Source organism: Marmota marmota, unplaced genomic scaffold (assembly GCF_001458135.2).
Source record: "Marmota marmota marmota unplaced genomic scaffold, marMar, whole genome shotgun sequence".
NCBI classification, from domain to species: Eukaryota; Metazoa; Chordata; class Mammalia; order Rodentia; family Sciuridae; genus Marmota; species Marmota marmota.
In genome coordinates, this window is record NW_026000255.1 from 1087688 (window position 1) to 1103284 (window position 15597).

Sequence of the window (15597 nt, forward strand, 5' to 3'; positions counted from 1 at the left end):
ATATATAAATAATGTGCTCAGGATAGAAAGCCAAATGAAAAAAAAAAGTATAAAACATTAACATAGTTATGTCTCCATTATATGTATAGGTCACACGCTACATACACATTTGTATACTCAGAATAAAGGCAATACTAACACCAATACAATTAAATGTAAATTATTAAAGAAATTGTTAACAGTGAGGATGAGAGCTGGTGGGAAGAGTATTTTTTTCTTTTTTAAAATATCTTTTTGTACTGTCGGAATGTTTTAAAATCATGGTATATCTTATAAAAAATTTAAAATAAAAAAAGTGAAGGAGCTATGTGAGTACAAATACATACTCACTGTGGTTAAGTCTGGGTTTTGTGATTATGGTAATATTTGCTTCCTTCTGAATGTATTTTGCTGTCCTATTTGCTACAATGAGCATGTATTATTTTATAATCAGAAACAAGTGATAATATGAACACATTGTTTTAAAATTCTGTTTTTCAATGCTTCTCCTTCCTTTCTATTTCTCCTCATAAATTTTCCAGGGCATTTGCATTTTTGCTACTTTAAATTTTGGTGGAAATCCGATATGCACATACTGTTTTTCAATTTACTGCTTACAATCTACTAACTCCCCCAAGTGTTTACTAATTAACTTTATAGCTTTCATATAATGGACAACAGAATGCATCCATCCTAACTCACAGCTTTGGACTATACCCAGGCAATCATTTTGATGATTGAAATTGTCAATTACTAATCATTTCAATATGCAGAATTTTGTTAGCAACTAAGAAAAATGAAACAGAGCTATATGTATTGAGACCAAAAGATGACCAATGAAATATTATCAAATGAAAAGAAAAAGCTACTGAATAACCCCCTCCCACACACACACACACCAGACAAAGGGAAAATATGTGGAAAGCTATACAGAAAGTATTTAGAGCAGGAAAGAGAATGAAATTTCAAAGGGTATAGAATATGTAAACGTGATTTTCACTTTTTATTCTATATAATTTTGTACATCTCCACACCTTCAAACTGCCTCATTGTTACCTATACATATTTTTGTGATCTCTCAAGAATTTCCCTTGAGAATTCCTATCTTCACTACATCTAAATGAAGAAAATTTGAATTGTAAAGCAGTGACACCCTGTGGCAATTGGGATCATTGCTAGAACACACAAGGTATGGGAATTTTCCTATTTCAAAAGCATTACCTTTTATTATCATTGAACAAGCTCCTATTGAGCTAATTTCATATGACACAACCCCAAACCTCCATCAACTTATTATGTGAATTGAAGAACAAAACATATAGGGAAAATTAATTCATAATTAAAAGCTCACACACAATGTGACAAAGATAGTGTAGTGTAGTGTAAGTTCCAAGGATCGATATAATAACCTCTGGTCTAGTGTTAAGGCATTAAAATAGAAGGGTAAGTTTCATATGAGTGATGAAGAAGACAAAAAGCAACCCAATCAGCTGGGGGCAAGCTCTGGTAAGGCAGTGCAGTGAATGGTTAATATAAGGTCAGTGATCCTGGAGCATGAGGCATCTTTTCAGAAGTACTATAAGATGAACCCTATTATAAAAGCCAGGCCAAAAATCTTGGGGAGTAAAAAGGAATTTGGGCTTAAGTATAAAAAGCAGTAGTATAACATAGAAAGTATGCAATCTGCACTGCATACAGGCTATAATCAAGATGTATTGACTATACAGAATTTTAAATTTTAAAACAATAATAAAATAGGCTGAGTTGGTCAGCTTTTTGTGGGTGGGGGTACTGGGGATTGAACTCAGGGGCATTTAACCACTGAGCCACATCCCCAACCCTGTATGGTATTTTATTTAGAGATCCTCCTGTCTCAGCCTCCTGAGCTTCTAGGATTACAGGCGTGCATCACCATGCCCAGCTGGTCTGCTTTTATTATTACCATGCACCAATTTTAAACCATGTCCATGACATTCCTCTCCCCACTAGGAGAGAGAGCTCTGACTATCTTCTCCTTCTTGGTAAAGCACTTCATGAAGGCAATGGGGTATATATTGGGGTAACACTGAAGATTTTTTTAAACTTAAGGGTTACTTGTTCAAAGTTGTATGTTAAAATTATCTAGCCATGATATGTAATGAATAAGAGGCTACTGACACAAAATAAGTGATCAAATTGTTGAAAAGATAAAGAAATCAAGAATGAATGTAAGAAAAAACCTATGGGGGTGCAGTGGGACTGGAGGAAAGAATATTAATAATGGCTAAAAGTTATCAAGTGTTTAACTATACGACAGATTCTAAGCGATTTACACTATTACTGTTCCCAGATAAGGAAACAGGTAAAGAAAGGTGAAATAACTTTTGGCAATTAGTAGTAGACTGAGATGTCAAATATGACAGTGTAGTTTACAATACATGCTCTTAGCCATTATATTTGCATCCCCCAATGAAAAAATTATTCAAAACAAGAAAGAAATAATAGAGCTTTAAGAAAAATGTCTAAGTATATAAGAGAATATTAAGATTCAATGATAAACCAGGTGCAGTGGCACAAACCTATAATCCCAGCGGCTTGGGGAGCTGAGGCAGGAGGATTGGAAGTTCAAAGTAGGCTCAGCAATTTAGGCCCTAAGCAATTTAGCAAGGCCCTGTCTCTAAATAAAATATTTAAAAGGGCTGGAGATGTGGCTAAGTGATTAAGTGCCCCTGGGTTCAATTCCCAGTACCAAAAAAAAAAAAAATCAATGATAAATTTTGACTCTGAGTGAATGAGTTATGCTATTATTTAAAAAATGGGACTTGAAGGTATGTTTAATGGGACCTGTTGTATCTGTATTTCCTGCTTTGTATGAGTGAAAGCTTAGAGATGAGGGTTTCATTGCATGCAAGAAGGGTCTCTGAGATTCTTGGATCTCTTCTAAAAGAATTTCTACCAAAAACAGGGATATCATTCTTAGGATTTATAGTAATGAGCTGAAATCAATCCTGCCCTCTTCTCTCTCCCCTTTGGAGAATACAGGTGCTCTACTACTGAGCTGCATCCACAGCCCTTTTTATTTTTAATTTTGAGACAGGGTCTCACTAAGTTGCTGAGGATGGCCTTGAATTTGTGATCCTTCTGCCTCAGCCTCCCAATTTGCTAGGATTACAGGTATGTACTATTGTGCCCGGATTCACATGGTTAACTTTGTGTGTGTTTGTGGGTGGTGCTGGGGTTTGAGTGCATGCAAGACAAGCACTCTACCAAATTAGCTATATCCCCAATCCACATGGTTAACTTTTTAATGGCAAATCCAGGGAAATTTGATTCTCCACCATTGCTTTTTCCATTCCATACTATAGTTTCTCCACATATAAAATTAATCCTTAAGTTAGTGATGCTTAGTTTTGACTGAAAATGGGGAGCTTTAAAAATTACTGACACCTGGGTCACACCCAAAGTTTCTGATTTAACAGATTTGGAGTGTGGCCCAAATATGGAAATTTTAAAGGTTACATTTTCCCCACTGGAGATTGAGAACTCGAACTAATAAGACTCAACTGCAATCTTTGGAAGGCAATGAATTAAGCATTTCTGCAACTGCCTTAGTCTCAAGGAACATGTAGAATAGTAGCAATAGAGAAAAGGATACCTAGTAAGTTTTCATTTCAAGGAAGTTTTCCTGCTTACTAGCTGTGTGATTGTTGACAAACTACCCATCTTTGTAACTGGCACTTCCATCTACCCACCTGGCCCAAACAGGAACCTGAGTCATCAGAGTCCCCTCAATCATCATGTATATATCTCATTTTCTGTACCTCCACTGACAACATCCTAATCAGACTGTCCTCATTTTTGGCCTAGGTTGCTACCTTAGCCTCTTAAATGGTCTCCCTCCCTTCCACTCTTGCACCTCAATGCTTCCCCTACCCACCATCACACTCAGTATGCTCTAGCTGTGCTGGACTTCTGTCAGTTATGTGAAAAATGCAAGCTTATTCCCATCTTGCAGATTTTGTACTCCATCTAGTTAAGAACACTCTTTCCTCAGTTTTTTTTTTGTATAGTTGACCCGTTCTCAGATTGATTATGTTATTTCCCAACTTAAAAATCCTTCCTACCAACAAATTAAATAGGGTATTCTTATGTTGATAATTGGGAGAGGATACTGCTTAGGCTTAAGGAAGCCTTTCATGATCAGAAGACATTTAAACTGAGATATGAAAGATAAGAAGTGTCATAAGATGAAACTTGTCAGAGGCCACATTCCACAGGGCCTTTTAGGATATTGTAAGGAATTTGGATTTCATTCAGATTATGATGGAAAGTCACTGGAGTATTTTAAGCAGAAGCAGTTATACGGTTTGATTTACATTTAATCTAAACAGAACAAAAACATATGAAAATCCTCTGACTACTATATGAAGAATGAATTGTAGTGAGAAAAGCATTAAGGCAGGAAGATTAGTTAGGGTACTACTACATTAGTCCAGGGAAGGAGATGAATTAACAAATTGCCACCTCATTCCCCAAAATGGCTAACCTTATTGTGATTCAAGTTGTTACGGCAAATTAAATTGCTTCTGAGAAGTGCCTTCAAGATTACCCTTGAGATTATATATCCATGGAAAGATTGCATGTTAATTCCTGGGATCTTCTAGAAGGGTAAACACTAGGATACACTGAAATTTAGGCCATAGGGTTGCAGATAAAATAGTCAGATAGGGTCATCCAGTTCAACCCCTTCATTTTACAGCTGAGGACCCTGGATAGTCAGAGAGATAGGATTAGAACTCAGGCATTCTATACCCCCTGTTTATTGTTTTTGCCTCGATAACTTCAAGGGGAACAATTTTAAGGCTTAAAGAGGAATATGTGAACAGATGTGATCTGATGTATTGTTGAGTGTATAAGAATGAATTGAAATTGAGAAAGGTCATCTGAACCCTACTATCTAGATAAATCTACGATATATGTATGCTAAAACCATACCATATTGCCTCTCATTAAATGAATTTATTCAACTGCCTTCAGATCTGCTTTATAGCTTTATAACTATCTAGAAAATACAGTTCAGAGACCCAAACCCATGGATCTATCTTAACATCACACAGAAACAACTAAGAAGCATGTGCCAAAATGCTATGCAATAGAAAGTACACAGCACCCTTTGATATATTGTTGCCAAAAACTTAACGTAAATCTGATTAATCTTCCAGCTTGTAGGAATTATGGGGAACAAGGAATAATTTAAAATGACTGATGTAATCAGAGAAACTTAGAACATGGAAACATTGGATTAGACTAATGATCTGGGCTCTTCAACAAATAAAACAGAAGAGGAAGAACAATTAAAGAATTAAAAGATAACTAAGAGAAATATTAACCAAATTCAATTAATGACCTCATTTAGATATTGATTTGAACAACCTTTTAAAAATAGTTATTAGATATTTAGGGGAAACTTGATATTAAGAAATTTTATGTGCTAATGTTATTGTGCTTATTTTAAGTGCCTGTTAAAAACATATTCTGAAGTATTTATGACTGAAATTGCAGGATGTTTGGAATTTGTTTTCAAACAATATAATGGGCTGGGTGTGGTAATGCACACCTATAATCCCAGTGGATCAGGAGGCTGAGGCAGGAGGATCACAAGTTCAAAACCAGTCTCAGCAAAAGTGTTGTGCTGAGCAACTCAGTGAGACCCTGTCTCTAAATAAAATACAAGATAGGGCTGGGGATGTGGGTCAGTGGCCGAGTGCCCCTGAGTTCAATCCCTGGTATCCCCAAAAAAGTAAAATAAAATAATATAATGGGAAGTGGGAGAGTCAGTGGGACTATAGAAGGAACAAGATTGACAAGTATTAATAAAATTCTTAAAGTTGGATGAAGGGTACATTGAAGTCTAATAAACTATTCTGCCTTTTCATGTTGAAAACTTAGATTTAAATACTTAATATCATATATAGTCAGTGGAGTTAACATCCATCTGCTGAAGAAGCAAACAAAAACATCAATAAATAAAAATAGTACCATGCAATCTGAAGATATAGTCACTAAGGCTCTGGGCTCTTCTATATGAATTTTAACACAGCAAATAAAACACAATAGATAGAGGGCATCTTCTTTGTTCAAGGTGTCTAAGTCTCAATTCTGAGCTGGAGGTTGCTGAGAGCAGTCATTAAGGCAAAGTACACAAAATGATCAGACATTCTGTGTCTGGATTCTGGGCAGGTTTCTTTGAATTGCTGATGTTATAAAAATTTTTTGAACTAGATGTCAACAGTCAAAATCTAAGACATTTTAGCCAGGTGTGGTGGTGCACACCTGAAATCTCAGAGGCTTGGAAGGTTGAGGCAGGAGGATTTCGAGTTCAAAGCCAGCCTCAGCAACTTAGTAAATCCCTAAGTAATTCAATGAGACCTGTCTCTAAATAAAATACAAAAAAGGGCTGAGGATGTGGCTCAATGGTAAAGCACCTGTGGATTCACTTCCCAGTACCAAAAAAAAAAAAAAACACCAACAACTAAGATTCTTCAAATNGATGAGAGGTGGGAGGGAAAGGGAGAGAGAAGAGAAATTGCATGGAAATGGAAGGAGACCCTCAGAGTTATACAAAAGTACATACAAGAGGAAGTGAGGGGAAAGGGAAAAATAATACAAGGGGGACAAATGAATGTCAGTAGAGGGGGCAGAGAGAGAAGAGGGGAGGGGAGGGGAGGGGAGGGGGGATAGTAGAGGATAGGAAAGGCAGCAGAACACAACAGACACTAATATGGCAATATGTAAATCAATGGATGTGTAACTGATGTAATTCTGCAATCTGTATATGGGGTAAAAATGGGAGCTCATAACCCACTTGAATCAAAGTGTGAAATATGATATATCAAGAACTATGTAATGTTTTGAACAGCCAACAATAAAAAATTTAAAAAAAAATAAACTTCATACAAAAAAAATAAATAAATAAACTTAGGAGATTTCCTAATACTCAGTTGGAGTAGGGTGGCAACTGTCCTTCAAATGAAGCAGGAGTCCCCTTTGACACAATGCTTACCCAGTCTGCTTTAATTATTTAGGTGCATCTTTCTTCAGATGTAAACAAAGATAAATTATAGGTTAGTGTACAGAGCTGAGCTTCAAAAGCCTTCTTTAATATCATTAAGTTTAAATTGCTTTTGTGCTTTTCCATGCTCATTAAAATTTTGGGGACCCTAGTCACAAAGGAGGTAATAATGTTTTAGTTGCCTTAATTTTTGCTTCAGTGTTATGGCTTCTTAATTAGAAAGACCCATGGGTGCTCACCAGGAAGGATGACTACTCATAAGAAACCAGGTTTCATGTTTTGCTAGTCTCGTTTTATAAATGTTGTCACAGAACATGAATAAGACATGGAGGTTAAAACCATGAGTTGGGCCTGTCCATGAGTATTAATGAATCCATCTCTTTTTAAAATATTTTTTTTAGTTGTCAACGGACCTCCATTTTATTTTTTTATATGGTGTGCTGAGAATTGAACCCATTGCCTCATACATGCTAGGCAAGCAGTCTACTAACGAACCACCACTCCAGCCCCCAAATGAATCCATCTTTGCCTCAAGACTTCCTTCTCTTCCTAGCTCTCAAAGATTCATGTGTGTAAGTCTCTCTCTCCTCTCTCTCTCTCTCTCTCTCTCTCTCTCTCTCTGTGAGTGTGTGTGTGTGTGTGTGAGAGAGAGAGAGAGAGAGAGAGAGAGAGAGAGAGAGACAAAGTGAGTTTTGGAGTTGAATTGGGGGCAGGCAGACCTGTATGGATTCTGCGGTGAGCTTTCAGGTGAGAGCTTTTGGTGTACACTTTGCTGCATCCTGCAAAGTCACATTGGTGAATCCGTCTTCTCTTCAAGTCAAGTGACTCTTCCCCCTGCATTTGGGCCATTGTTGCTGGTCTGAGCAAAGAAAGAGAGAGATAAGCCAAAGAATGACTTTAAAGTAGAATCTAAAGAAACAGAGTTTATTAAAGTGGTTCTACCTCATACCAGTTTTTAATTTATGCAAATTTAATGTTAGCTCTACAAGTGAAGAAGTAATTGGAATAATGCAAGCAATTCTTTCAACTAGGCCATTCTATTCAGGAAGTGTATGTTCCTGAAAAAGCATGGGAAATGGTAACGTTTCCTTGGGTGGTTGTGTTCCCAAATGGGGCAACCATTTCACCGTGATGAGTGTCATTTTTCATACACATGGTTGCTAAACATAAACCAATTACTTCCAATTAGTTTCAACATTAGAAAGTCAGGTTGTTTTAAACTTACAGAGAAAAAGAGTACACAACTGAATTTATGGGGAATTTGGAGATTTTTTTCAAGGGTAAAATTAATGATCTACAATTAGAATATAACTCTACCATAACCTTTATGCACGTGTTCATGCACATGTGTGCACATGAACTCATATATCTTCTCTGGGAAGGCAGTTTGCCTATATTGCCAATTTTTTTTTACCCTGTTTCTGAAAATTAAGTCCATCTCTATGCACTCAAGCACATGCACACACACACACACATACACATAAGATACAGACTTGAAGTAAAGACAAAAGTACTCACTCTTGCTGGAGTCCCTGCAGACTCTGTAAGGCTGAAGATCCACTCTCAATTGCACTCTCTTCACTGTCACTAGGAATCTCCAGTGGAGACATGGAGGTGGGGTCAACTTTCACTAAAAGCAAAGAAGCAGTATGAGCCAGAAAGAATGTACGTGCCTCTACAATCATTTTCAGGATTCTCAGTTTGATCAATATTGAGAAGTATCAGTGAAAAAGAAAAATAAAGCTGGCTGTGGTGGTGCACACCTGTCATCCCAATGGCTCTGGAGGCTGAGGAAGGAGGATTGAGAGTTCAAAGCCAGCCTTGGCAACTTATTGAGACCCTGTCTCTAAATAAAATGTAAAAAAAGGCTGGGGATGTGGCTCAGTGGTTAAGTGCCCCTGGGTTCAATCCCCTGAAATGCCCGCCTCCCCCCAGTAGAAAAATAAAGAAAAAGGAGAGCTGGGAGAAGTGTATATGTGAGGAAAGATGATAATATATAAAATTTTAGCATAGCAAAGAACAGAAATGCCTTTAAAAGAAGAGTGGTAAGAATTATTTTGGTACCACTAGAATGTGAATTTCTCTAGGATAGGATCTGAGTATGATTCATTTCTCCATCTCCAGATTCCAGGACAGGGTCTGTTGAAAAGTCAGATTCAACATGTTTGTTGAACTGAATTCTCTGAATGGTTCCCTGGTTGTTCTAAAATAATTTCTAGGATTATCCTAGAGGTTTGAACATCTCCTTTGGCCTTCATGCTCCTAAATGAAAATAATAAGTGCAATAAAACATGTACCTAGCACCTAGTAGATGCCTGACACATGTTAGCACTCTTCTTTTGTGCTACTGTTGGGAGAAGCCCTTAAACATTCCTTATTATCAACCACTGCTGTTTTCATTTCCTAGCAAAGTTCAGTCAGGTGCTCAATAGACTCCCAGATCCACTGAAAGCTTCAAAATTTACACCCACCTGAGGGTGGGTATAAGTTGAGAGGAAGTATTTGGCTAGTCCAGGTGTCTTTATACTTTATTAATCACTAAATCATTTTAAACATACATCTCAGTATATGTACATGTCTATCTCTCTGTGTCTGTATGTGAATGTGATATAAATGTACTGGTGTCTTAAAAGTTTGTGTACATTATGAAAAACAAAAAGTGACATGAAAAAGGGTAAGAATATAAATTTTGGTAATTTGTTATTACACTCCAGTTGTTTTGTGTGCCTCCCTAAGGTTTAAACACCCCATTTTGGAGGCCATTGAATTAATGTCCTTATCTTGGAACTCTATTTTACACCTTTAAAAAAATTTTAGTTTGTTTATTTAAGGTGGCTCTGGTGAATTGATGAATTCTTTGAGTGGGGGTGGGGAAGAATTCAACGCTCCTTCAAACCACCCCTTGATGATCTGACTGCCTTATCTCAGAAAATTTTCACACAGGGAAAGTTTGTTACCTTTTTCTGGGCTCCTCTTATACAGAAACTGATATCATACCTCAAAAACAAGATAATTATGAATATTTATCAATACCATAATTAACCACTATTCTATAATAATATTTTTATTTAGAAAAGCACTGCAGAGTCTCAGAAACTTGATGCTTTGTATGTTGGTTTTTAACCTCTACATTTAGTGATGGAATGATCACAGGACATTGAATTTCAAAGGAAGACAACTCCTTGAAAATTCCTTATTATAATGAGCTAAAATTTTATTCCTAATAATTTCCATCCACATCTCTTCCCTTTGGCCCTTTTAATTCATGCTAAATATTGTCAACTTTACAATTGACATGGGTTTGAATCCTCTTATCATCCTGATTTCAATCTTCTGATTATCCTCCCAATTTGTAAATGTCTTTCCTAAGGCACAATGCACAAAACTGACTATAATATTACAGATGTGGTAAAGCTAAATATCTTGTACCACCTCTGAGGCTATATAATTTTCTTTGATCATTCCTGATTACAAACTAAAATAGATATACCTCTCTAGGAGGGGAACAGCATTGCTGGGAGATAATGGTGAAAAGGAGACTTTATTTATACCCTTATGAATTCTGAACTTAAAAATTAAATAAAAAGAAAGATTACAGCATATGATTTCTCTTCTGGAAATATTCATTTGTTTGCTCATTAAATCATATGTTGTAAGATAACTACTATGTAACACTGTGTTAAGGTCTCTGGAAAGGCACATGCACACACAAAAGAAGACAGTATTATTCTTGAGGAATTTATAATTCAGTAGGGAATAAGGCCCATATATTTATGATTCAGGTAATCAAAAAATAAAAGGGGGGGGGGTAATAGATGCCCAATGAGGTGAAATACAGGAAAGATGGCAATATTTTAAAGATACTATTTTGTAGGAAAGAAAAAAGGTATGATACTTATAACTTATAAGTTAACTAAGTATCATAGAAGTAGAAATTGTGTATGTGGCTCAGTGGTAGATCATTCACCTAGCACATGCTAGGTCCTGGGTTCAATCCTCAGCGCCACATAAAAATTTAAAAAATAAAGACATTATGTCCATCTACAAGTAAAAAATTTTTAAAAAATTTGTCCCCCCCCCCTTTTTTTTTCAGAGTCCCTCTAAGTAGCTTAGGGACTTATTACGTTTCTGAAGCTGGCCTTGAATTTGCGATTCTCCTGCTTCAGCCTCCTGAGACCCTGGGATTACAGTGGGGTTACAACCACACCTGGCTCATTATACATTCTATATTGGGGGAGGGTACGGGGGATTGAACTCAGGGGCACTCAATAACTAAACCAGATCCCCAGCTCTTTTATTTAGAGATAGGGTTTCACTGAGTTGCTTAGCGCCTTGCCATTGCTGAGGCTGGCTTTGAAGTCACAGTCCTCCTGCCTCAGCCTCCCAAGCCTCTGGATTACAGGCGCCACCGCCTTCTTATACATTCTTAAGCATTAAAGAGATATGATAAAAACAGTGTTTATGAAAGACTATCCTTAAAGCAGTGAGGAAGAATAATTGGAGGGGGTGAAAAGAGGCAGGAGATAGAATGATTTGAAAAGATGGAGGAAAATAAGGCTGAGGACAAGGGAAACATTAATGCTCACCTGATCCAGCATTTTTGCCATCTCCTCCAATGAGCGGAACTGTAATGGCAGCAGGGCCTCCATCTGTAGGCAAACTGGTATACACCATGGGCAGGGACTGCACCACCACTGGTATGGTCTTCAGTCCACCCATTTTATTTGGCAGACTGACTGAGGGGATGGTGTGAATCACATGTAATATCTGTTGGCCACCAGTCCCCTGAGAGGAGGCCAGTATAGAACCTGGAGTCAGAATAGTAGGGATGTTTGCTGAAGTGGTGGTTTCAGATGTTGAAGTGGACACCACAAGGCCCTGGGGAGCAGACTGTGGCTTGGGAGGACGTATTGGAGCTTGCAACATGCTAGCAGGCTGGAGAGGAGCCTTGGGTTTGTGAAAGGAGAGATCAACTGGTTCCACTTGGGGCAAGTTGAAATCATTTGCTAGAAGTTCTTCTGGGGGCTCAATCTTGATATCATTAAATAGGGCTGGGTTCTCCATGGGGCTCGCATCCAGGAGTGGTGGAGATGTCATATTACTTCCGTCAGCTGTGTCAGTGGGATCTCTGATCTGAACAGGACCAGTGACCTAAAATAAATAATCAAATGAAAGATGCTAAATACTGTAAGTATTCTAAAGAGACATGTGAGAAACAAAAGAAAAAAAATCTCTGTTCTCACTGAAAAAAATATAGCTGAGTGCAATCACATACCTATAATCCTAGTGTCTCAGGAGGCTGAGGCAGGAGGATTGCAAATTTCAGGCCAGCCTCAGCAACTCTAGTAAGGTTCTGTCTCAAAGTAAATAATAAAAAGGGCTAGGGATATAGCTTAGTGTCAGAGTGCCCCTAGGTTCAATTCCCAGTACAACAAAATACATGTGCCCCTCCCCCAGCACAAAGTGTTGGGGAAAATTAGGTACAAATACACCAAAGAGAAAAAGTTTGCTAAGCTTTAGTAAGTACTGGTACTATATCAGGTAACTGATAGAAATCATTTCATTTAATTTTCACAATAATCCTGCAATATTAATTAAAGTCGATACTTTCTGTGCATGTACTATAAGCATTATGCCAAGTCCAGTGACAGCATACATAAAGAAGGTACAGCTAAGGAGTTCATACTAACATAGAATAGTGTGTTAGTATAGAATAATGCAAGTATCTTATGAATTATACCATAAATGTGATTGACACATAAACAAAGTATTTTGGAAAAAGAAAAAGGAATGGTTCATTTTATCTAGACAGGGAAAACTTCATAGAGGAAGTGACATTTTAGATGAGCTTTAAAAATAATAGGATTTCTCTAGGCAGAAAGAGGTAAGAAAGATGTTTCTTGTCTGCAGAGATATAACAAACAAATATGTTTAATGAATATCAATGCAGTTTAGTTAGTTGTATTATATGAAAAATTAAATCGTCCAACTTCCAAATTGTTTTGTATTTAAAAAATACAAAAGCCTATGACTGCATATACATTTAAAGAAAATGAAATATATATGTCATAGAGATACCTGCACACCCATATTCACTGTAGCACTATTCACAATAGCCCAGAAATGGAAACAACCCAAGTGTCCATCAACTAATGAATGAGTAAAGAAAATGCTGTACATATAGCAATGGAGTAGTATTCATTCATAAAAGGAATGAAATCCTGTCGTTGGAAACAACATGGATGGAACTGGAGATTACAAGCCAGGCACAGAGAGATATGTACTGCATGATTTCATTCATATATGGAATCTAAGAGTTTATTCCACAGAAGTTTAGAGATTCTACCATTCTAGGTGACTACCAGAGGTTGGGGACAGTGGTAGGGGAGAGATGGGAAAGGTTGAACAATGAGTACTAAGATACAGTTAGATAGGAACAAGAGACTCTGGGCTATTTATTGCCCGTTATGGTGACTAGATAACAATAAAGCATTTCAAAAAGCTGAAAGAAAGGAGTGAAAAATTTCACAACTAAGAAATACTAAATATTTGAGGAGACAGATATGTTTAACCTGATTTAAACATGACTCAACAGATGTGTATTGAAACATTACATGGTACCCCATTATTATGTAAAATTTTATGTTCTATGTCAGTAAAGAAATATTTTTTAAATACTAATAAATTACCACTGTATGTAATATAAAACAATGTAGAGCTCCAACCTAACTAAAAACTTTCTAAGAATTCTGTAATTTGAAACATCAAAAGATACTGTGAAATATGTATGCCATTGCCAAGCAGCACTCTGGATCTTGACAACAAGTCTCCATGATATTCTGAGTCATAATAGTTTTAAATTATGAGAGATGTTCAAGAATGCATCCTTTATATAAAATAGAAACATTCTTTGGTGTTTTATATTTGGAAGATTAGGGAAGGCTGAGTTCAAGGAAAGGTTGAAGACAATTGTTTGAAGAGTGGAGTGATATGGCAGAACTATTCCTATGAGATTTTTTTTTTTTTTTGTGTGTGTGTGTGTGTGTGTGTGTGTGGTGCTGGGGATTGAACCCAGGGCTTTGGGCATGCAACTGAGCTATATCCCTGCCCTCTATGAGATTTAACTAGCTCCTCAATGAAGGTAGTGTTAAAGAAAAGATTGGACGCAAAAGGACCAAAAAGAAAGCAAGTATAAACATCTTAGTGAGATATTTATGAGACATTTGGAGAACTCTGAATATTGACTGGATGTTGGATATTAAAGAATTATTGTTAAATGTAATGTGTGGGGCTGGGGTTGTGGCTCAGTGGTAGAGCGCTTGCCTAACACTCCTAAGGCACTGGGTTCAATACCCAGCACCACATAAACAAAAAGCTAAATAAACAAAATACAGGTATTGTGTCCATCTATAACTAAGGAATATTTAAAAAAAATGTAATGTTTGATAATAATATTATGTTCATAAATAATTTTTAAATTTAGCTGAGATCATAAGGGCCTTAATTCAGAGGAAGGTGAAGGGTCTGGGGAGGTACTGTTCTCTTGCTCTGACTTTATTTAAAAAACCCTCAGAGCATGCTGGGAATGAGGTAAAGGGCACCCAAAGCATCCACGCTTTATCTTCAGAATTTAACCAGAATGTTGCCTATTTTTACCTTTTGCTATGCTGAGACACTATTTGGTTCTTGATTTTAAAATCCCTAATTCAACTCAGGCCTAGTTTGTAATCTAAACCCTTGCTTTAGTCTACTCATCCAGGACATAATTTTTGTGATTTTTCGTAGTATTGCATATACTTCTAATATAATCCATCCTTAATGGGTGGATTCAATTCATCTGGGGAAGGGGAAGGCAGTAGAATCCTGTAGGCAGTGGTATTTGTGGGGTGTAGCAAGAAGAGAGAAGAAAATATCAAGAATGGTTTTGCCGGACATAAAAATCTCAGTCCACTGAATCCCCCAAACCAATTTAAGTTTTTATTTTTCCTACATTTCCCACTTGTTTTGTTTTATTCCCATATAAAAGAGGCTAAATCCAAGGAATCTCTAAAAGAGAACAGGAAGGGTTTCTGTTTCCATAGTCTATCACAGCTGTCAATGATATTAAGAAATAGAGTTTAAAAAGAGCAGGGCACGGTGATGTATGCCTGTAATCCCAGCGGCTTGGGAGCCTGAGGCAGGAGGATCACTAGTTCAAAGCCAGCTTCAGCAATTTAGCAAGACCCTAAGCAACTCAGACAGACCCTATCTCTAAATAAAATATATAAAAAAAGGCTGGGGATGTGGCTCAGTGGTTAAGTACCCCTGGGTTCAATCCCCAGTACCAAAAAAAAAAAAAAAAAAAAGCTTAAGTAGTTAGGTATAATATTATTTTCTATAAGAATGTGTATTGTGGGTGCAGGTATATAAATAGACACAATCTGCTAATAACATCAAGAAAAGATGTAGCTAAATTATTAGGGACTTTCTGGATTTTACTTTATGAGGCCAAACTCTAAATATATAAAGTGAAAATTATTTTGGTAACTTTTCTCTCTTTTGCCAAACAAAGGCCATTTCCAAGATGC

The 15597-nt window shown here is 36.9% G+C and overlaps 1 protein-coding gene across 5 annotated transcripts in view; it reads right to left on the reverse strand.

The window, feature by feature from the left end:
- Klf8 (Kruppel like factor 8) overlaps positions 1 to 15597 on the reverse strand; it is a 196198-nt gene that overhangs the window by 9018 nt on the left and 171583 nt on the right. For 4 of the 5 annotated variants that reach the window (XM_048796720.1, XM_015506613.2, XM_048796718.1 and 1 more), the window contains 3 exons: positions 11617 to 12181; positions 8549 to 8660; positions 7750 to 7889 (listed from right to left, as the gene is read on the reverse strand). In XM_048796720.1, coding sequence (XP_048652677.1) covers positions 7750 to 7889; positions 8549 to 8660; positions 11617 to 12181 — 817 coding nt within the window. Of the gene's footprint in view, positions 1 to 7749; positions 7890 to 8548; positions 8661 to 11616; positions 12182 to 12305; positions 12369 to 15597 lie in introns of those variants that run through there. The other variant, XM_048796721.1, reaches the window with a different exon arrangement.